A 21323-nucleotide genomic window follows, 5' to 3' on the forward strand; every position below is an offset into this window, starting at 1 on the left:
TTCTGGTCGGGGCCTTCAGCCTCGTATCTACAATGTAGCAGGTTGTATCGGTGTAAATTTTGTGGACAGTTAAAGCTATTGTAATCCTCCACGAGTTAAATTTCAACCATAAAAAACAGTTAGCCATGTGGTAGAATAATGCTCTGAAAATCCATTAAAAAGTTGGATGTTTCCAAAAGATAATTGGGGGAAAAAATTTATATGGTTGAAAACACAAAATGAAGATGTAAATACAATATTACCATATCGCCTGCTATTTTATTTTAGTGTCAACGCAGAATGCTCTCTCTCTCGTGGATTGATTAGATGATGTGAACCGAAAGAAACATGCGATCATGGTTTTAAAAAATGGTATCAAATCAGGCATGTCTGCCAATCTGAATTATTATCGGCTGTGCCCAATATTGATGCCTGTCTGATCATGGATGGCATGGTTCTAACTAAAAGTAAATTTGTTCAAAAAATAGGTTTTGTAAAAAAAAATTTGAGGACAAAAGCGTCTGATTTATCCCGATATACGGCCGATACAGATTTTTAAAACCATGCCAGCGAATGCTTTTGACCAGCTAGTGTTTTAAGTTCTTACTACTCAGCTTTTCCAATATTAATTGAACTATCAAAGCCCCGTGAATGTAGCCATAACTAATGAAGCAACGAATGAAGAAAACTAAAGAGTTGAGGTAGGAAGATGGTACCCTCTTGCAGTGATCACTGACCAGTCTTCTCTTACCTTTTTAAGCTCAAGATTCGACAATGGGGGACAGCTTTTTCTCTCTTTATGAAGGTTATCATGTTGTGGTGACCTATCCTTCAACCCATTTACCTTAGATCCATTGCAAATACACACAATTTTGTGAAAAGAAAACCTGGAAGGCTGGACCCTACACCATAATCAGTATGCACACACACAGCATATTACTAATTGATCACAATAAAACAAAGGAAAACCAGTAAGTCAGTAAGACATGTGAAAATGGATGCTGTATCTGAAAAACAGGATTGAGTCTGACATGTGCTAAGATGTTAATATAAATCAAGGCCTCAACATATAAACATTCTTATGTACCAATACTTAGAAGAATCTGACAATCACACAAACATTTTTGACACGAAGTTCTCAATATCACCTATATTATGGGCAAAATCAACAATATGAAAATATGAGGTGCAATTTGAACTCATAATATGAAAAAATTTAGATCCTAAAGTTTCTAAGAGAGGAAAGGTATTGTGAGAACTAAGTTAGCCCAAAAAAGGAATTCTATTTGTTCACGAAGTAAAAGTTACATCTCTTTGTTCATAATTGTACACATTTTTCGCTCTGTTTCTTTGCATCCTTAAACCACCAACCATGCTCCTCAATTTAAAATCAGTGAAAATTGTAAATTATTACCCATACGTCTGAATATGTTGACTTAATTTTATATGTAGCTTTCCCATGTTGGAGAGATTTGTGAGAATATAGCTTGTAGATATGAATTGCTTCAGTTATTGGGGAACCTTAGTTATAGAGCACTGCAAGGAAGTAAATGATTCTTTTTCAAAAATTTAAATATCCTGTGATTGTAGGGGCTATCGACTTGCATCAGTTGCATGTGGTATGTATAAAGCTGCGTCGCATGTCACTTTTGATTTTCTTTGTTATTATTTTGGGAAGCATATTTACTGATTCTCTAACTATAGTATAAGAATGTTACTGTAAATGATTTCAGCAGAAATGGGAAAGTGATTCTTAAGAATGATAATCAGGAAGTTTTGGCTTTATATTGTTCACAGGAAAGTGACACATGTGCCCCTACATTAGCCTCCTATTTCTGAATAAACCAAAATATTGCTAACACAGATAATTTATTTACATCATAAGAAATTCTTTGATTTATGAAAAGATAAGATATCTATGCTGTTGGCTTCAACTTTCAAGTTTAGTATGATTTTTGGGTTGTGGCTGATAAATTATTTGAATTTTTTGCCTGGTCTGAAATCCCTGGGGTCCAAAGTGAATCTGTTGAATTTACCAAAATGCTTTGGGAGCTTGGCCTCATGTCTGTAGGATATAGGACCGCTATGAGGAAAATTATTAGGTAATATGGTCTATTTTGTAGTGAATCACAATTCCAGGGCCGGGGATGATTCACTTCCATTAGCAGTACAAATTGGGAAGACTACTGAGGAAAATAGTAATTTTAACTGTACATCTTGTTCATAAGCATTTTCAGTAGCAGACCTACCTTACTGACCCCATAGGCTTGCTCATGAGAGAGTATTTGCCTTGGTCAATCAGGAATGGATTTTAGGATGAGTCAGTGTTGTCCCTGTAGCCACTTTTCATTTCTTGATTAATGTAGCAGAAACATTGTTGATAAGAGTTCTTAATTCTATACATATAACACTTGATTATGAGTGAAGCATTGATTTGATCAAGAATGTAATGGATATTTCTTTTATTACTATAAATCAATTTCTAGTTACATCCTGGTAGAAACTGCTTTGGGGACACTTGATTTATGATAATGAATGTAGTGAATATTTCCTTGATCACTTTGGTTGTGTTTCATATTGCTCTCCCCTCTTTTCTCACATACAATTTTTGCTACCCTAGTAGGGAGTAAAGATCTTGATTAAATTCCAACTGGCAAATCTATGAGCAGAGGTACAATCAATGTTCTACCTTAACTGGTCTTGTTCTGTTATTTCCGTCTCTATATAAGATCACTTGTCTTGAACAGGGTTTGAAAAACAGAATCAGACAATTTGATTTGGAATCCCAATTCAAGCAGTTTCGAATCAACCTGTCCATACAGATTTTCTAGGGTTCCGCCCAATGCTGATTGATTCCAGCATATTCATATGGATTTTTTTTTTTTTTAATGCATTCATATGGATATTTGTTTAGATAATTGGATGTTGGGTTTGAATTCGGATATTCAATTATGGATGACTATGTACACAATTGAAAAATAGATAGAAATTGTGCAATACATGGTGGTCATTTAATTAAGTTTGATCCTAAATTTTGACCATTGAGTAATACGTATTGGTCTCCTACCATTCAATGGTCAGATTGCCCAACTTGACAATGCTCTGTGGCAGAAAATAGGCCTGTGTTATGAGAACTGGAAATCCATGACACTAAACCAACTCCCTCTTCACCATTTGTACTTAAATGTAGAGACTACAAATGCCAACTGTGATTTCAAGTTATAGTTCTATTAGTTTAGATTATATAAGTTGTTTCAGCTTCACCCCAGTTGATCCTTTGTTTATTTCCTCATCTTGGGATTAAGGTTGGGTGATTTATTTTGGGGGGCTCCCATGTACATAAGGAGTGGTCTTAATCGATAGTATGACAAAGGAAATAAAACTTTTGATCTGCTTAAGACGGTAACTTAATTGGTTCTAAATTACATGTTGCACCATCTAAAATGAAATTAAAGATATTCCAAAAAAATAAAATATTACTACAATGGATAATGTGCTGCGGTTCAAATGTGTGCCCCCCACTTCTCTCTCTCTCTCTTATAGACTTCCCCACTCAATTCAATTCACAAAACAGAGCAAATGGGTCCAAGAAACAGACTACTAATAGGAAAATCCAGTCTGGTGTTGGGACATTGAAGCAAATGATTTAACAAAGTAAAACACTTCATTAACTGTACAATGTAACTAATTTTGACAAAAATATTCTTTCTCCTATATTCACCTCTATCTATACAATGTTGTAACTGAAGAAACCCTATTACTTACACAATAAATAAGGAGGCAAAACGTTATGTATAACTGAAAACAATGATGAAGAAAGCACCCTTAGAAAGGGGTACCTAATCAGACCTCCTCAAGCTCAAGAAGAACTTCATCCAGGAGATCATCCCATATCCACTCCTCAACCTCAAGTCCAGCACACTCGCTTTCAAACTGGAGGTTCATCCACCCATCAGCCTTAGCAAGATCACGAGATGCGATGTAATCTAATGACAGATCGGACTCTGGTTGATACCTTAGGAACCAGCTAATACTGGCCCATACCTCTTCGAGAACATGGAAGCCGATGGGCAATGGGCGGATGCTCAAGTTGGTGTACAAAGGCCGGGGCCAGTACATGAATGATCTCTCATAGATATCTACTAAGACCTCATTAGTTATGTCGAACAAAACCTGGTGATCACAATTGCAGCCAGTTTCCTGTATGCAACAGTCTACTTCTTCAAACAATGAGGGGTCAATTGGCGGCTCTGGCAAATGCCATGTCCTGAGCTTGTCATTCCCACTGAAACCAGATAGCTTGAGCACATCCCTCACAAAATTAAAATCAGATTCATCCTTTTTATCCACTTGGACAAGCGGAAGATCACTACTGTCAAAATGCTTGCTCAGAATTGTCACATTCTCAATCTTTGTTATGACTCCATTTCCATATGGCAGGTTGACCAAAGAGTCCTCCAGCTCATTATTTAACTCCGAGTCTGCTTCTGTTTGAAGAAAATCCATGGAATAGCTACTTTTAGCAACAATATATATTTCATAAGAAATCTAATTAAATCAACATACTTTCATATAAACGTTTTTCTTTCAAAATATCAGTGCACAAGTAAGAAAGAATGAACATTAATTGTTGGAAAGCCAACAGCTCAGACTTGTAGCAGACCGTTTGAGATCAGCATGACAATCAACTGTCTTAGTTATCTAATAAAAGTAGTTGCAACTTTCTTTTCCCCTTACAAAATAAAATAATTAATTAAATTTGGAGTTGAAACAAGGGCGTACACAGTGCATGAGGCTCCCGCCACAGTGGGGTCTGGGGAGGCTCATAGACTCAAAATGTACACAGCCTTACCCCCGCTTCATGGAGAGGCTGTTTCTTGACTCGAACCCATGACCACTTAGTCACAATGGAGCAACCTTACTGTTGCATCAAGGTCCGTAGATGAAATAGAAATAGGAGAAATTAAAATTCCCTACATTTTTTCAGAAGCGCCAAATTATGTTAACAAAACACTTAAAAGTAGGGAGTAGGATTAGAGTGCGATAAGTGATACTTTAGTGTCTGAGGAAGAAAAAAATTGGCACAGGGAAATTACCTTCTGTTATGAAAAACTCTGAAAGGTGGCAGTCTAAAACAGAGTTTGGACTTGTTTGCATCTGTTTAACACAAGCAACTGTAGCAAGCTCAATCTCCTGCTGATGTTGAGAAGTAGAACTATTCTCCAGCATTGGTTGATTGTCCAAATTACCACTCATTTCATCCACTTTACGATCATCATCTGCATTCAGTATCAGTCCCACCTCATTCCCCTGAATTAGAATACTTCCACTCACTTCCACCAAGATTTCTTGAGTTACATTTTCTACTGAAGCTTCTAATTCACAGTCATTTTCTGCACATATAGTAGGATCAGCAAGCATTTGTTGATCAGAACCGGACCTTTCCATATTTGCAGGGTTGTCCACATGAATGCTAGTTGACATCCCCAAACAAGAATTATCCGACTCACTTTGCAGAGAGCAAAAAGACTCGAGTTCAGGTAGAGATAGCAACCTTCCAAAGGTTTTTGGGGCTGGTCCACAAGAGGATCCCACATCTTCAATTGTCAGCCTTACTCTATCAGTTTGATGTTCCTTAGATTCTCTGCTGAAAGTTGACTCAAACAATTGAGAGTATCTATCCAGTGATTCTTTAAGAGACGTTGTTCTTCTGAGGCGATGGAGACCACCATTGCCTAGAGCATATAAAGAACTGTCTCTCCCATAACTACTAGGACTGTCCTTAAAATCTGTGTCTGTTGGGGGCTTCTTCCAGTTGTATGACATCTCCTTCTTCCCATCCTTGGTATGCTTTTGACCATAAGTAATTTTATGGAGGGTTGCATCCATAGAAATCCGGTGATGCTCCTTTCCACTACCTTCGGTTGCATGTTTTATCCGCTGCTTAATATTCTTGAAACGGGTGGTAACTCCTGGATTATGCCCTTGGTTCTTCAACGCTTGGGATGAGCCCAGAGAATAATCTGAATCTTTACTAGGTTCAGCAGTTCCTACCTTTTCTTGCTTATTACGATCAGCCATCAATCCGGTAATAATGTCATCTGAAGAATCAATTACCGAACTCCCATCTTGCAGCTGCCCCTCTCGTTTTGTAAAAGATTTGATTTTCCTCAGATTGTTTTTGAGATTGCTTGGCCTAACATTGTTATTGTATGACAAGTAAGCTACTGGGAATGAACTTGACTTGGTCAATTCTCTCTCTGCATTGGAAATCTGCACATTCTGGAATTCATCTGCCGGAGAAGAGTCTGGATCTTGTAGAATTTTCATAAATAACTCCTTGTTTACCTGAAACACATCCAGAACATTCAGAAATTCCTTTGACTGGGGAAGTGAATCTTCTCTTATAAGATCCCTAGCATCCCTGTACTTCTGCTTTGACAAGCCCTTGTCCAGCTTATCCCAAAGAAGTGGATGATTCTGAATTAGCTGTCTCCTCAACTCATCAACTTGAGCATGCCCCATGTTGCTCTCAGCATTCATTGTTCCACACACCTCACATTTTTTACTGCTAGCATCTGTCTCAGGAGGCTCTGGCATGACTGGGACCAGCTTGCTGACACCAGTATTCCTAACATTATATTGGCAATGACCAATTCTTGGGCTGTTGCCTTTTTCTGTCATATCCTTAAAGAAACGATCATCTGAAGGTTCCAAATGATGGATGGAATCAGTACGCAGAAGCCGTACTTGTGCAGGGAATACTTTAGTTCGGCGTTTCTGATCATCTTCTTCTGACATTTCTTCTGCAATTAGTGTTTTGATGTGGTGTTTTCCAGATTTCTTGTTGGTTGTTCTGGTCTCTGTTATTTTCTTGTCAAACTGAAAATTGTAAATAACAAATTCTGTCAAGGAAAATTCTAGATGAGTAAGAAGGCCAAAAAACACTGGAAGGAAGAAAGAACCTGCGGTTGTTTGCCTTAAATAAACAATGGAATCATGCCTACAAGGATCATCGTATGTTACTTACAAGCAATCTGTCCACTTCACCATCTATGGATTCTTGTGCTTCGATGGTATTAGGGATATTCCGATCCACTTTTGAACTTTCGAGGCCTGGGGAAAGAAAAGGAAAATGGAAGAAGTTACAGATATTACAAGGCACACAATGGAATAAGAGTCATGTGGCATTACAGTATTCCATTGCTAGAAAACCACCTATATCTCCACTTTAGGTATACTTGCTGTTCCCAACATAGGAACAAATACAGAACACTTCACAGAAGATCCCATTGATTACAATATATACCATTTGGTGATAGAAAAATATAAATATTTTGCATGAGATCCTGCCCTTCTTTTCTGTTTCTGCTCTATCAATTCAGGCTTCTCCTCGGGTCTCTAAGTTATGGGGTTAAAACATGCATATAAGCTTACCATCCAGGAAAAAGCCAGAATATTTGCACATAGGAAATTTTGGAAAGACTAGTCGAAGTTAAAAAATTTTTTAGCATTAAAAGATCCACTTCCTACAAAATAACTATGGAGAACATTAAAGAAACTAGATTGCTAATTTGGTTAATATCTTCGACTATCAGATACCTCAAGTGGATAGAACACAAGTTCTAGAATCTAGACAACAATAACTCTAAGCTCCGAGTATGTGCAAGCAAAACCTGAATTGAAATATAGATGGGGCTAGGATTAATGAATATTTTTTAGACTTATCTTTGGAATAATTTGGTTTTGGGGTAAAAACTATTCTGAATGATATTGGTAGACAACCAATGTGTGCCATCGTACAACTGTGAATTCGATTCTCAAAAATCCAGAAGGAAAAAAAAGGAACTTTTAAGTGATAAAACTAGAAAATGATTAATAAGTTTATCTGAAATTATTCAAAACACTAATGGGTGCTTTATGTGAGTGAAACAAGACTAGGGAAGGAATGACTCCACATAAATGATTAAATGCCTGATTGATAATGATGAAGAACATATTTCACTATAATGGCCACTTTGTCAAGCTAGTTTGAATGGATTGATAATTGATAGTTGTAACTTGTAAGTGCAAGGAAAGATAAGATGTTTGAATTGTGGGTTGACTTAGTGATAAACTGAATGAAAACAAGACCTCCTTTTGTAAACTCTAACAAAAACAGAATTTGCTCATGTATTAAGGCTGAAGTTGGAGGCATGGGGCTCTTTTCTTTTTAGAACTTGATTTTCCAAGCCTTTCAAAACTTCCATTGGATTAATGTCTACAATCTACACCACATGAACCTATGAAAGAAACACCAATCCTCCACAGCCAAAGATAGGAGACTGCTCACAATCAACACAATTATATATATATATATATCAAACCATAATGTGTGAAAAAGCAGAGTGAGTCCAGTGACCAGGATATATTTCTAACCCTCAGGTTGCCTTCCAGCGCTGTGCCTCTTGTGTGGGAGCATCCTTTTCACATTATGCCACTGATGGGGGTAGAGGATATGAAATATGCCTGACATGCAGCCACGATTGGAGAATGACATGCTGGAATATTCACGTCTCAATTGCTTCTTTCCCATTTGCTATGGCAAAATAGGAACAAATGATGCCGCGAAGTTGTGAAACCTGATTAGCAAATTTAGTCAGGAATATGAGATACCTTTCTGAAGTGTGAATTGCCCATTGCACACACAAATACATGCATATTCAACTGAGAGAGTATGAGTGCCAGGGGTTTGCAATATGTATTCATGTTCAGAATTTCCATTATTGAGAATGAAATTTTATCAGAGGGGAAGAAAGAAGCAATGGCCAAATGTTTTATCAATACAAAATCAATAGGGCCTAGGCCTAGGCCTAACTCCACAAACCGGATAACAGGATAAAACAGACTTCACAAGACTATTAACAGGAAGTAAACACCACATACAGAGTACCCAGAAAACTAAGAAAACCCATACAACTTTCCAAAAACTCTTTGACCAATTCTGAAATAGCCTCCAAGTACAGAGGTGGAATCAAACCCAAAAGCTTCCACAGAGAATTGAAGCGCCAGGAAATCCTATCGTTTTTTTTTCTAAGGTTTAAGTAAGTAACAGAGAATAATCATTGGGACCTGACTGCAGAAAGAAAACGTAATATGCCTATGTGGACTGCAGAGAGCAATCCAAGCAATGGGTTCCATTTCCAACACAAAAAGAAAATTTCACACTAATCAAATATCACAAAATTAGAGGTGCCGATGGTGATCACCCAAAAATATATGGGGAAAAAAAGCGATGAGATGGGGTGGTGGGGGTGGGGGGGGGGGGGGTGAAAGCCTGAATTAGTGAAAAAAAGTATTCGATAAAAGAATAAATTTAATGAGGAAGCAGCCATACCTTAACGTTGGGTAGGGAAGTGGAAGCCAAAACGAAGAAGAACAGAATACAAAAGCAAGGAACAGGGGCGACTCTCGGGTGTCTTGGGGTCCATTGATATAACTCCAGAGTAGTTAGAGAAAGAAAGGAGGAAAGAATTAAGATTTGAGGTTTTGAGAGAAGGAGAGGTGGAAGGAAAAGAGGGAAAATTACTTCAATTCCAATTATAACTTTGTGTTACAATTATATGAAATAGTTGAAAAAAAGGAGAGGTTGTTTTAATGGACATAAACGAGAGACGGATGAATGAATGAATGAAGAAGAAGTCGAGATGGTGGTTCCTTGCAGGGATGTAATTTGCTCTGTAAAATTGTTCTAACAGATCGTTTGTGCCAAATGGTTGAGCTGAGTTTGTGGTGCTCGTCCACGCAGACGCAGCCCAAAAGTTTGAATAGAGGACGCCAATGCCGAAATCACAACCTCAACCTGCTTCTCCCTCTCTCTCTGCTACACGTACACTCATTCGCTCGTTGTGTCTTTTTCTACTTTAGGCGTTAATTTACCGTCAACTACTCTGCCTCCTCTGCCTCAAGAGTCTCTAGCCCTTCTCCTCCTGGTTGACTGTTTCACAATTTGGTATTCCTCAACTGACGCTAACTGTAAAACTGTACGGTTGCGTTTTGATAACTTCTCGTTTCTTGGGATGGGTTAAATTTGGATTTCTAAATCTTATTAAACCTCCCCCATTCATTTACGGATTACGTTTGCTAAATGGGTTGACAAGTCTTGTTGATTTGGAAATGAAAGTTGTCTTCTTGGATTTTTAGCCTATTTTGGGACGCGGATGTTCCTGTTGAATTGAATTGGTCAAACTCTGAGTCGGGCGTCTAGAAGGGATTGATTAAAACTTGAATGATAACTCAAATCTGAATTCTCAAATCCTTAATGTTTGCGTAAGCTCTATAAATATCTGTATTTTTCTGACTTGTTCTTTTCTAAATTTTATAATCCTAAAAATGAAGAACACCTGACGTCTATATGTGATAGAGGCGTCTGGAATTGGATGAACCAGTTGACTCCATTATTAGTTGAAGCGTTCAATGGCCAAACTACAAGGATGGAATCGGTCTGCACTCTCCATTAGAACTTGGAGATTGGTTACTAATCAAGGTTGTCTTTTGACAGCTTTGGTGAAGGAGAGATACCCCCGGCTATATTACTGTTCTTATTGCATGAACACCTTAGGGCCCTGATCAAAGAGATAAGGTGATATGGGCAAGGCTCCCAAATGGCAAGAACAGTGTTTTCAGCTTGGAAGGTTATTCAGGTATAGAAGAGGTAAGGAGGTGAAATGGTCAAGGCCCTCAAGGCTGGTGGTTGGAGCTGCAAATTCCTAGACGCAGCTTTATGTCATGGCTGGCTCTCTCTCTAAGCCTTTCTACCCACTAGACACTAGAGACAGAATGGAAGCATTGGGGATGCAAATTGATTACAACATGTTTGCTTTGTGGCCTCACTAGTGAAAGCCATATATCACCATTTGAGGATTAATGCTTATGAAGTGATGGGAATGGGATACAACTCTAATCTCAATTAGTTGGCACTGCCCTTGTTCATTGAGTCTTGGTTCACCTCGGTTTGAACCGAGTTGCAGTAGAGTAGTGCTGGGGTTGTGTTGGAGCTTGGAACCCACGAAAATCCAACACACACACACACTTTAGATTTAGGCACTTAGCCTTCCTCACAGAGATGTTGCCTGTATATGATGATTGGTGATTGATTGATGAGGCATCAAAGGTAATCCAAAATGTGTGGTCTCTGCTGTTCTATTTTCTATGCTCTACTCTCAATTGGTGGTTGGTGATGGCCAATGATGGTGTGGTGTACAATGGAGTCTGAGTCTCTGGATACACATCTTAAAAGCAAGCATGCATATATAGATTTCAAGCAAAGGTCTCTGAAGGGCACAGTCTTTCCTACTCAGTGGCTAGCATGTCCTGTCATTGGAAGATTCAAAACCATACTAGTAGGTCCCTCCATAAGAGTGCAGCCTGCCCTCTTATTCTTAGTTACTAACTTGCAAGTTGTTGTGACTGTTCCTTTTGCAAAGAACAAAAAGATGCACTGAAGCCATGTGGATTTTAAGCTTGAGAGAGAGAGAGATGCCCAAGCCCAAGCATGCTCCTGTCTATTCTCTAGCAACTTCAACCACCCATCTTCCTATCTTGTTGGATTGAATTTCCACCAGGGAGATGAAGGTGTATGCTTTCAAGCATATGAATTGTAGACTCAAAAGTGGAGGATTGGTAGGAGATCTGTGTCTCTAATAAGTAGGACTTAGGAGTGAGAACATAAGGCGCAAGCACCACACTACCCATATTGGAAAGATTACCTCACTGGGCTAATTAAGATCATTCCATTTATAAACCCCCATATTCCATTCCACCCATCTGCATCTGTTTCTTCTAGATGGACGATCAAATTCCAAAAATCAATCGATAAGGTTATCCAGACTAGTTAAGGCAATGGTGATGGAACTCAGCTGCATTATACTAGGTGGTGGGGGCAAGTTGACAACGGCTGACTAGCCAACTAGGAGGCCCTGTTGTGAAATGTGAAGGAAGAATTCCTTCACCGTGGCTTAAGGAAAGCTGGGTCCTTATTCAATTCAGAAAACTCCACATCTCTACCATAGATAAAAGATGAATAATTATGGCTTCACTAAATTTAAATTTATGGTTGACTATTAATGCATGATTGGGAGATTGGGGAAGAGCAAGACCCCTCCCAACCCCTCCCCCCAAGTTGCAGCGACTGTCAAATCACATGCAGTGAAAGGTATCCAGGATATTTATTTAAATTTGACTTAAAAAGAGAATGGATAAGTACTCTAATTAATTATTTGTAGGTACTTATTCTTTTTATGAAATTTGATCAAGTAAGTCACCAGCAGCAGATGTGGCAATCATTCTCCCTTTACAAGGTGAGAGGAACAGAGTACTGGCAAATAGGAATTAAGACATTAAAAAAAAAAAAAAAAAAAAAGACAAATTCATAGTTTTTGTATATAAAGGACCAATCAAAAGTTCTTTCTTTTTCTTGATAAAAAAAAATAAAAAATAAAAAAACAAAAAACAAAAGATGGGGTCAAGAATCAAGATAGAGGATGAAGCAATGAAGTTTCTTAAAAATTGAAAGTCAATGCATTAAGAGCACTAATAACTCATAATATCTCCTAAGTTAGGTGTTTGAAGACATTTTTGGCCCCCTAAAAGCAAGGCTAACATGGGTGGAAGCCATTATATTATGCTATTCCATGAAGGAGACCATATATGGAAGCTTCTTATATTATTTGTTTATTTTTTTTTCTGAAGATCTCTTGTATTGTTTGTTTGTTGAATCCATCTCAAATAAGTTTATGAGTTGCAAGGCCAATTAGGAGGTAAAGCAGGTGATCAAGAAATGAGGATGTGGGAAGGGAGGAAGGAAGAAAAGGAAGGTAGATGATGAGTTTGGTCAAGTGAATGGATAGTGGAGATGGTAGAGGTGGAGGTGGAGGTAGAGGTGGAGGAGGGTGTCTCCACTCTCCACTCTCAACTCTCCACTTGCTGTAAATTAAATGATGGAAACTTTGAAATCTAGAATCTGAAATGGGTTTGTTATTATGGAAGTGGGAAGGTTAGTCGAACTTTTCTTTGCTTTTACAATAAAGAACCTACTAGGTTCTCGTGGCCTTTGTTTTTCTTCCTTATTATATATTGTATTGTTTAGTGACGTTCCTCATCCATTATCCTTTTCTTTCTTTTTCTTCTCTCTCTCTCTCGCTCTCTCTCTCTCTCTCTCTCTCTCTCTCAATTTTCAACTCGAAATGCCAACATCATCCTTAAGCCACCAGGCATTTGTTTAAGTAATGCTCTTAGTTGTCAATTTTGTTTTGGTGTTTTGTGTGCAACTTTTGTTCCGGTTGTTGTGTTGTTTACAAATCACTAAGGTTGCGTTTGGTGTGTATTTTTTAACTGATTGATAATGTATTTTAAAAAATCATACCAAAACTTAGCCTAAATTTGTAGTTGTTTTATTTAGTAAGAGATTTATAGCTCTATTTAGGAACATGAGTCTAGTCCACCACAGCCTTAGATTTTACTAATTTAAGGAACTGTAAACTCTCCATTACACACATAAATAGAAAATGAGAGTCCGGAGAGAGTTATAAATCAAAAGTGTTAAAAGTTCAACTCAAATCAATTGGGTTGATCAAAATGATAGGATTAACCTGAATCGAATCAAACTAAATTTGTTTGGTTTTAAAGTTGTGTTTTATAAAACTGGTAGAAACGGAAACCAAACTAGAATGACTGAATGCACTGTCTAAAACTAAAAATTGGATCAAACTTCATAAAAATTGAGACCAGCCCTATGGTTCGTTTGCTTGTGACAGTCCCCTGCATAATTCGTCTTCTATGTTATTGGAATATTTCGATCCATACAGCAGTCTTATACAGGTACTCCTTTTACAACACCAATAATAGATAAAAAAATCAGGTCAACCCAATTGAAAATAGATTGAATTAACTGATTGACACATTTTGTTGTGATCTTCACAATCAACTATGCCTTCCTTTAAGTGGACAGGCCTTATTGGATCAAGGGAATCTTCAATCGACATTTATAAAAATTTTGTCAAGGAACGTGGCTTATCCAGTGATCCCATGTGTCTATCTCTTTCTCTCTGTGTGAAAAAATGTATCTGATCTTTATTACGAGAGGAGAGGTTGAGGTAAGCAAATAAATAATCATTTTCTTATAAAAATAATTGGAGGAGAAATGATTTTTTTCTTAAAGTCAAAGCTTGATGACGTCAATATCGAGTAATGTAAACTTTTTTTAAATATCTCTGAACAGTCAAATGGCCTCTCTGTAGGGGAAAAGGGCAAAAAATGGTATTGGGTGTCAACCAAGTAACAGGGGTATTCCAGTCAATTCATCACCGGAGCACTGAAGCTACGGTGCAATACGCACCAATGCATCGGTACAGTAAAAAGAAAGAGAGATCCCTGCAAGGCTGCAACCACTCCACGCTTTGCGTGTGCAGTGAGTACCGAGTCTTGTGACCAACTTCACAGTCCACTCCCAATATTCCTCCAATTCTCAAAATAAAATTACAAAAGAGGACAAAAATAGAAAGAACTCAAAAAGGTCTCATATTACAACTGATCAGTTTTTAAAAATCCGGGATTGGGATTCATTATTGGATAGATTGAAAGATAGGAATCAGGATTTGGATCGGAATCGGTGGAATTCGGCAGAAAACCCACCTTAAACCTTACTTTCTGTATACAATTCAGCCGGCTGATCTGATATAATTTTTCAATAATTAGAATCGACTTAAAAATACCTTAACCCTAGTTTTCACATAGAATCAGCTTGAACCATATCGTATGAAATTGGGATTATGATCCGAATTGGTTGGCTGGGTTGATCTGAGTTGACTTTTAGTCTCCCATCTATTTAACAACAACGTAACCCACTTCACATGGGATTTTTTTAATCATTCTCTTTCCTACTCTGATCATGCGGGGTTTCATGTAGATGATATCATTTACTACACTCCCCACATTGGTGTCATAGAACCTTCTCCCTAAATAAATATATTTTAAGTAGAGTTGGAAAACCATGTTTTCGACTTAGGTGAATCACCCGAGTTGAGTGAAATAATTTGGAAAACATGGCTAACATGGCCAATGGTCATATATACCCAACCATGTTGAAAAATAATAAGACTCAATCATTGCATCGTTTGAGTCAAAAATGACTCAGTCATTGCATCGTTTGAGTCAAAGAAGACCCAGTCATTTTCTTAAAATATGTAATTAATTACCACATTATTGAGTAAATAAATCAATAAATGCAATAACTAATAACTAATGAAAGCCTTGTTAAAAAATAAATTATTTCTTCAACTCTCCAAAACATAAATTCCAATTTAACTGTCTTGCCTCTCCCTCTCTCTTATAGATGTAATTATTTTTTTTATTCAAATATAATTAAGTTGGATAGTTGACGAATAATCATCTTATCTTCCTAAGGCAAGTCATTGACTGACCAATAGCTAGACATTGGTATTATAAAAAATATAGATTCTCACACGAAAGAAACCATTAATATTCATTCTTATAACATTTTAATAAAAAAAAAATTATAATAAAAAAATCATGAATATTTTTTAATCCGATGAGACCTTTTGCATGATCTCAACAAACATAGAAAAAATATAAATGATAATCAAAATGTATACTTGAAATAAATAACGAATACATGAGGAAAATAATATTTATTATATCATCTTAAAAACATGTAAGAAATATCAATTTATAAAAAAATGAAATAGAATGTAAATACAACAAATAAAAAAGACTAAGTCATAGTAGATTAGTTGAATTTGGAACATGTTTGCAATGATACAAGTTTAAAATTCAATTTATACGAAAATTAAAATTAAAATCAAAATTCAAAGATATGTAATTCCTAATTTTTTTCCCTATTTATTTTTAGGTATTTTTTTTAATTTATATTAAAGAAAAAAAAAATCACTCTAACTAGGTCTGACCAAACTCAACCACCAGGTTTTCTTAGTCGATCAGAAAAACTAATTTTCTAACAATGCCTTGAATTATTAAAAAAAAAAAAAAAAAAGTCAGCCGAGCTTGAAGGGGCGACCATTTTTATTAAAAAATATCTTTAATATTTTATTATTTTTTTGGGAGTGGAGGGTTTTGGATGTAATTTTGGTCCAGATTTTGGGGTTATACTTATTTAATATGTGGGGATTCACAGCGTCATGACCATCATTATTATCTAAAAAGAGTTAGTCAACGCTGCTATGATAATCCAACGGCGTATAAATCACTCTCTTGGAAAGGGAACACACCCTAACCACCGTTGGATTTAGCTGTTTTGACTTCAAATCTGTCTCCACCGCCACCACCCCTTACTTTATTGAACAACTTTTGTAATTCTTAAATTACGGCTGTTGCCATTGAACCCTTTTAGTCAACGCTTACACACGCATAAAACGCGAATTTCATTTTTTTTATTTAAAAAAAAAATTCAATTAATTAGAAAGGAAAGTACGAAACTACCCAAAGTGGGAATAAAAAAAAAAAAAAAAAGGAGGGCTTTGATGAGATTTGGAATCTAAACCCAAAAGTCAACGCCTCTCCTTCGCTACTTCTTTGCTCTTCTGACGCGTCTGCATCACAATCCCTCGTTTGGGTTCTTCCCAGAAGAAGAAAGGAAGCAGAGAAATCGAAGCATCGTCATCAGCAATGAAAGATCGGTTCTAAACTCTTCAACTCCATAGGGTTTTTGTAATTCTCTTCCTTCTCTGGATCCGTATCGATGGGTAACGGTTTCGGGAAGCTCAGCGTCTGCTTCTCCGGTGCCGGAGGAGCTCCCCGTCGGAACGATATGGCTTTCGTGATTTCAGAGCCTCTGGATGAAGGGCTTGGCCACTCCTTCTGCTACGTTCGTCCCGATCCCTCACGTTTCTCTTCATCTAAAGTTCATTCCGAGGAAACCACAACATTCCGTTCCATCTCCGGTGCCTCTGTAAGTGCCAATACCTCCACCCCTCTCTCTACTGCTTTTGGAGATCTCTACTCTTCTAATTGTCTCGATCGTCCTGCTGCTTTTGAGAGTTCCGATTCCTTCGCTTCCATTCCCCTCCAACCAGTTCCCCGCACTTTGTTCAATTCTGGTCCCTTGTCCGGTGGTGATAGTGCCTTCTCAGGACCCCTCGAGCGGGGATTCATGTCCGGACCCATCGAAAGGGGATTCCTTTCGGGGCCTCTCGAACGCGGCGGCATCTTTTCTGGCCCTATTGAAAAAGGCGATGATCAGTTCCGGAGGAGTTTCTCCCACGGTGGTTACGCATTGAGGCACCGATCCAAGAAGGGTTCTTTGATGGGGGTTCTCTCCAAGGCAATCGCTAAGACCTTTCGTGGTGGCCGGAACTCCATCGTTGTTCCGGGAATTAAAAGGGTTGCCTCCGTTAAGGAATCCGACTGGATTTCTGGGTCCGACAAGAACGGCGAGAATCTAATCGTTAGCAGTACTAATCTGAGCAGCGAAACGAGCTTGGATGATGACGATTCTTTGGGGAGCCAGAATCTTCAATGGGCTCAAGGGAAGGCCGGAGAAGATCGAGTTCATGTAGTCATTTCGGAAGAGCATGGTTGGGTTTTCGTCGGGATTTATGATGGATTTAATGGTCCTGATGCCCCTGATTATCTTCTTTCTAATCTTTACAGTGCTGTACATAAGGAGCTCAAAGGCTTGTTATGGGATGACAAGCACGAGACCTCGAATGCTCCTGTCGCAGATTCTTGTTTGGAGAAGGAGAAGGAGAAGGCGGAGCTTATGATTCAGGATGACCCGTCTGATCACATTAGGACTGAGAATCCGAATTGCGCTGATGGTGGTTGTTCTCAGTGTGTCCAGCTGGAGACTAGTCCCTCCGGCGGTGGAGATGTTAACCCCAACTCGACTTCGAATTTAAAGAGGAGGAGAAGTAGGAGGAACAGGTTTAAAGGGGCAGCGAAGAAATGGGATGAGAATCAGAGGAGGTGGAAATGTGAATGGGACAGGGAGAGGTTGGAACTCGACCTCAGGTTAAAGGAACAGTCGAGCCATCCTGTTTCCGAAGGATCTAATGCTGTAAATCACTCGGATGTCTTGAAAGCCCTTTCTCAGGCTTTGAGAAAAACAGAGGAATCCTATTTAGAAATCGCCGATAAGATGGTAATAGAAAATCCTGAATTGGCTCTGATGGGCTCATGTGTTCTTGTGATGTTGATGAAAGGGGAAGATGTCTACTTGATGAATGTGGGTGACAGTCGAGCAGTCTTAGCTCGGAAAGCAGAACCCGACCTGTGGATTGGAAAGGGTCCGCAAGACTTGGAACGGATCAATGAGGAAACTTTGCATGATCTTGAAGCATTTGATGGTGATCAGCCCTACAGGTTACCCAGTTTAGCCGCAGTTCAGCTAACTCTGGACCATTCCACTTGTGTGGAAGAGGTAAAATCCTTCATCACATCCCTTGTGTGTTTGGCAATCCTTGGCTAATTTAATATCTTTTGCATATATGATTTTATATGTTTGTGCTCTCCTTTGGGTGAAGCAAATCCATGACTTAAAATGTTCTCTGCATTTCAGGAAGTCCAGAGAATAAAGAATGAACATCCAGATGATGCCTCTGCTCTTTCGAACGACAGAGTGAAAGGTTCCTTGAAGGTCACACGAGCTTTTGGTGCTGGCTTTCTCAAACAGGTAACACTTTCCGTCTTTGTTCTGATAAGAGTAGTACTAAAAGACTCCATATAAACAAACACTAAAGCCAGTGGAGGAGGATAGGAAGTGGGCGAAGAAGCTGCCTTTTGGCCTCTGCTACATGAGGCACAATGGGATGTTGGAGTCTCCCACTCAGTTGTGAAGACCTCATTCATGGAGGAAAGTCTGATGGATCTTTGGGTTCAAAGATCCACCTGCAATGGGAACCATCAAACTGTGGGTTCTTAAAATCCATAATGTATGACATGGTTCCGATGGATGTTGCAGAATATCCTTTTGCCTCTGATTTTGGTGTTCATTTACAGATATAGTATATGATGGCAAACATATGATAAATTATGTTTCTGATATTTATAAGTAACTCCATGATGAGATATGTAGCTTAAAGTTCATTTCTTTCACATACCAAGTTAGATTTGATAGAGGTTCAACCATTTTTTGACACGTTACCTTCTTGGGTTTCTGCAGCCAAAATGGAACAATGCACTCCTGGAGATGTTCAGAATAGATTATATAGGAACTTCTCCATACATCACCTGTTTCCCATCTCTCCACCATCAGAGACTAGGGCCCAAAGACAGATTCTTGGTATTGTCATCTGATGGGCTCTACCAATATTTCACCAATGAAGAAGCAGTCTTCCAAGTTGAACTCTTCCTTTCTTTGTCACCAGATGGAGACCCAGCACAATATCTCATTGAAGAAGTCTTGTTTCGTGCAGCAAAGAAAGCTGGTAAGTCCTGAAGATGAACTTAAAGGAAGAAGGTAGATGTAGAGATCCAATTTCTCAAATTGTAATTAACTTAATATTGCTTTGGTTTATCACAGGTATGGACTTCCATGAGTTACTTGAAATACCACCAGGGGATCGTCGCCGATATCATGATGATGTCTCTATCATTGTTATCTCTTTGGAGGGAAGGATATGGAGATCAAGTGTGTAAATAGAAGTCCACAGATAGAAAATATAGAGTCATTTACAGGGAACTTGAGGCACCCATTTTTCCCCCCCTTTTTTTTGTTCCTTTTTTTTTTCCCATTTTCCTATTTCCCCACCTCCTTTTTCCTAAAACCATCTTGTAACATACCTATTGAATCTCCAAGGAGAGAGACAGAGAGTCGTAATCATGTAAAGTTGTAAAAACCTGCTTCTTGATTTTAAGCGGTTGTAGAAAATTGTAACTTTCCAATAAAATGGCACTCCTCAAAAGAGTTCCATTATGAAAATTAATTACTAAAAGAATGACCAATTGGTCCCGACTCCTGATGGCTCTTTCTTCTATTTGCCTCTCTGGTTTCTTTATTTTTCTGTAGTAATCAGTAGTATAAGAGGAGACAAAACAAGCTTGCTTCAAAATTTTGTAACTTCGAATCAAATTGCTGAAAGAGTTAGCATGGGAAGACAATAACTAGTTGGTGAACCAGCAGGGCCAGCTAAAGCATTTTGACTCAAGTAACTTGACCTTGGAATAATATTATGAGGCCAGTATTGATATCTTTGGTTTTCTGAGTCACTCAGAAATTGAAACTTAAATGCAAGTAAGTACAAAAGTAATATTCTGAGAATAGAATCAATCAATATTCTGTTTCAAGTGCCATTCAATTCAATTCTTATATTCCATATTGTCTTTTTTCCAATTGCTTTATATTCCTCAAGTAAATTAAAATTGAAAAGCTCTCATAAATAAGAGAACAACAAATTGATCTGTAATACCTCCACTGAGGAGCAGCATATCTCTTACAGAATCAGTACAAAGTCTGTATATATAGATCCGTCACTTTGATGAGTTTGATCGTTTGGTATGGTAAGATTTCAACCTAAAAGCTTGAACTATTTGGTGAATGGCCCCAACTAATATATGAAGATTGACACCAAAGGTCCCAGATTAACTGAGGTGGGATTATTCCCAATAGTAATTGCCCTTGAACCATTTTCTAAATCTTGAACACAAATATATTAGTATCTGTACTCTTTTACTTGCCATCGGTGTCAGCGTGAGAACAGAGATGATATACTGCCAACTGGTTTAGCAATAGAAATAAATACTACATTGTTGATGCAGTTGGAATCAGGATAAAGAGTCAATAAAAAGGGTTGTCAATACCCAACACTTGCTTTTTTGTTTCCCCCACCCTCCTTCCAAGTTTTGATTTTGGCTAAGCATCTCAAAACCATTGCTTGAAAAGTGAGAACAGAAAATGACATTCCATGTCTAGTTTGAAACTAGAAAATTCTGAATCCACTCAGTCAACCCTGGGCTCCTGCCTCCAACCAATATGGTTTTCCTTAGTTGAGAGTAGTAGGCTATTGGAAAGTGATCTATATCTCTGGGTTTTTTGAATTTTCTCCTTAAGTTCTTAGATAATGACAGGGAAGTTGTTGGCTTTCAGGTTAGATATGCATGAATATATCAACACAACTAGTTAGTCTAAAATGAATAAACAAATGTAATGCTGTGACGTATTCTTGACTTCTTCTTGGAATATGCGGGGTTTTTGCAACATATTTAATTAGTCCTTTAACATAATAGAAGAATTTTGGGAACTCCATAATGGCAAACTCGCAACAGGTTATGTGAATCTGGTCTGAATATTTTGAACTGTCATGATCAAGGCTTAAGCTTTGAGCATCCTCATC

General features: G+C 38.0%; 2 protein-coding genes across 3 annotated transcripts in view; one reads left to right on the forward strand and one right to left on the reverse strand.

The window, feature by feature from the left end:
• The window catches only part of LOC122057699, a 12351-nt gene extending 2264 nt beyond the window's left edge, over positions 1-10087 (reverse strand). The window contains exons 1-5 of one of the 2 annotated variants that reach the window (XM_042619906.1): positions 9356-10087; positions 8398-8600; positions 7010-7095; positions 5076-6861; positions 3819-4466 (exon numbers count right to left, since the gene is read on the reverse strand). In XM_042619906.1, coding sequence (XP_042475840.1) covers positions 3823-4466; positions 5076-6861; positions 7010-7095; positions 8398-8554 — 2673 coding nt within the window. In that variant the 5' untranslated portion in view covers positions 8555-8600; positions 9356-10087 and the 3' untranslated portion in view covers positions 3819-3822. Of the gene's footprint in view, positions 1-3624; positions 4467-5075; positions 6862-7009; positions 7096-8397; positions 8601-9355 lie in introns of those variants that run through there. The other variant, XM_042619905.1, reaches the window with a different exon arrangement.
• A 6493-nt stretch (positions 10088-16580) lies between these two features.
• LOC122057308 (probable protein phosphatase 2C 23) lies at positions 16581-19945 on the forward strand. Its single transcript, XM_042619360.1, has 4 exons — positions 16581-18412; positions 18551-18664; positions 19154-19418; positions 19514-19945. Exons 1-4 carry the CDS (start codon positions 16733-16735, stop codon positions 19627-19629), a joined length of 2175 nt encoding a protein of 724 aa, XP_042475294.1. The 5' UTR covers positions 16581-16732; the 3' UTR covers positions 19630-19945.
• The last annotated feature ends 1378 nt before the right edge of the window (positions 19946-21323 follow it).

This window comes from Macadamia integrifolia, chromosome 12, assembly GCF_013358625.1.
Source record: "Macadamia integrifolia cultivar HAES 741 chromosome 12, SCU_Mint_v3, whole genome shotgun sequence".
Lineage (NCBI taxonomy): Eukaryota > Viridiplantae > Streptophyta > Magnoliopsida > Proteales > Proteaceae > Macadamia > Macadamia integrifolia.

Coding starts and splice junctions, on each gene's coding strand:
- LOC122057308 (XM_042619360.1), top strand. CDS start 16,733: ATGGGTAACGGTTTCGGGAAGCTCAGCGTCTGCTTCTCCGGTGCCGGA. Junction 18,413..18,550: donor ATTCCACTTGTGTGGAAGAG/GTAAAATCCTTC, acceptor TCTGCATTTCAG/GAAGTCCAGAGAATAAAGAA. Junction 18,665..19,153: donor GTGCTGGCTTTCTCAAACAG/GTAACACTTTCC, acceptor GGGTTTCTGCAG/CCAAAATGGAACAATGCACT.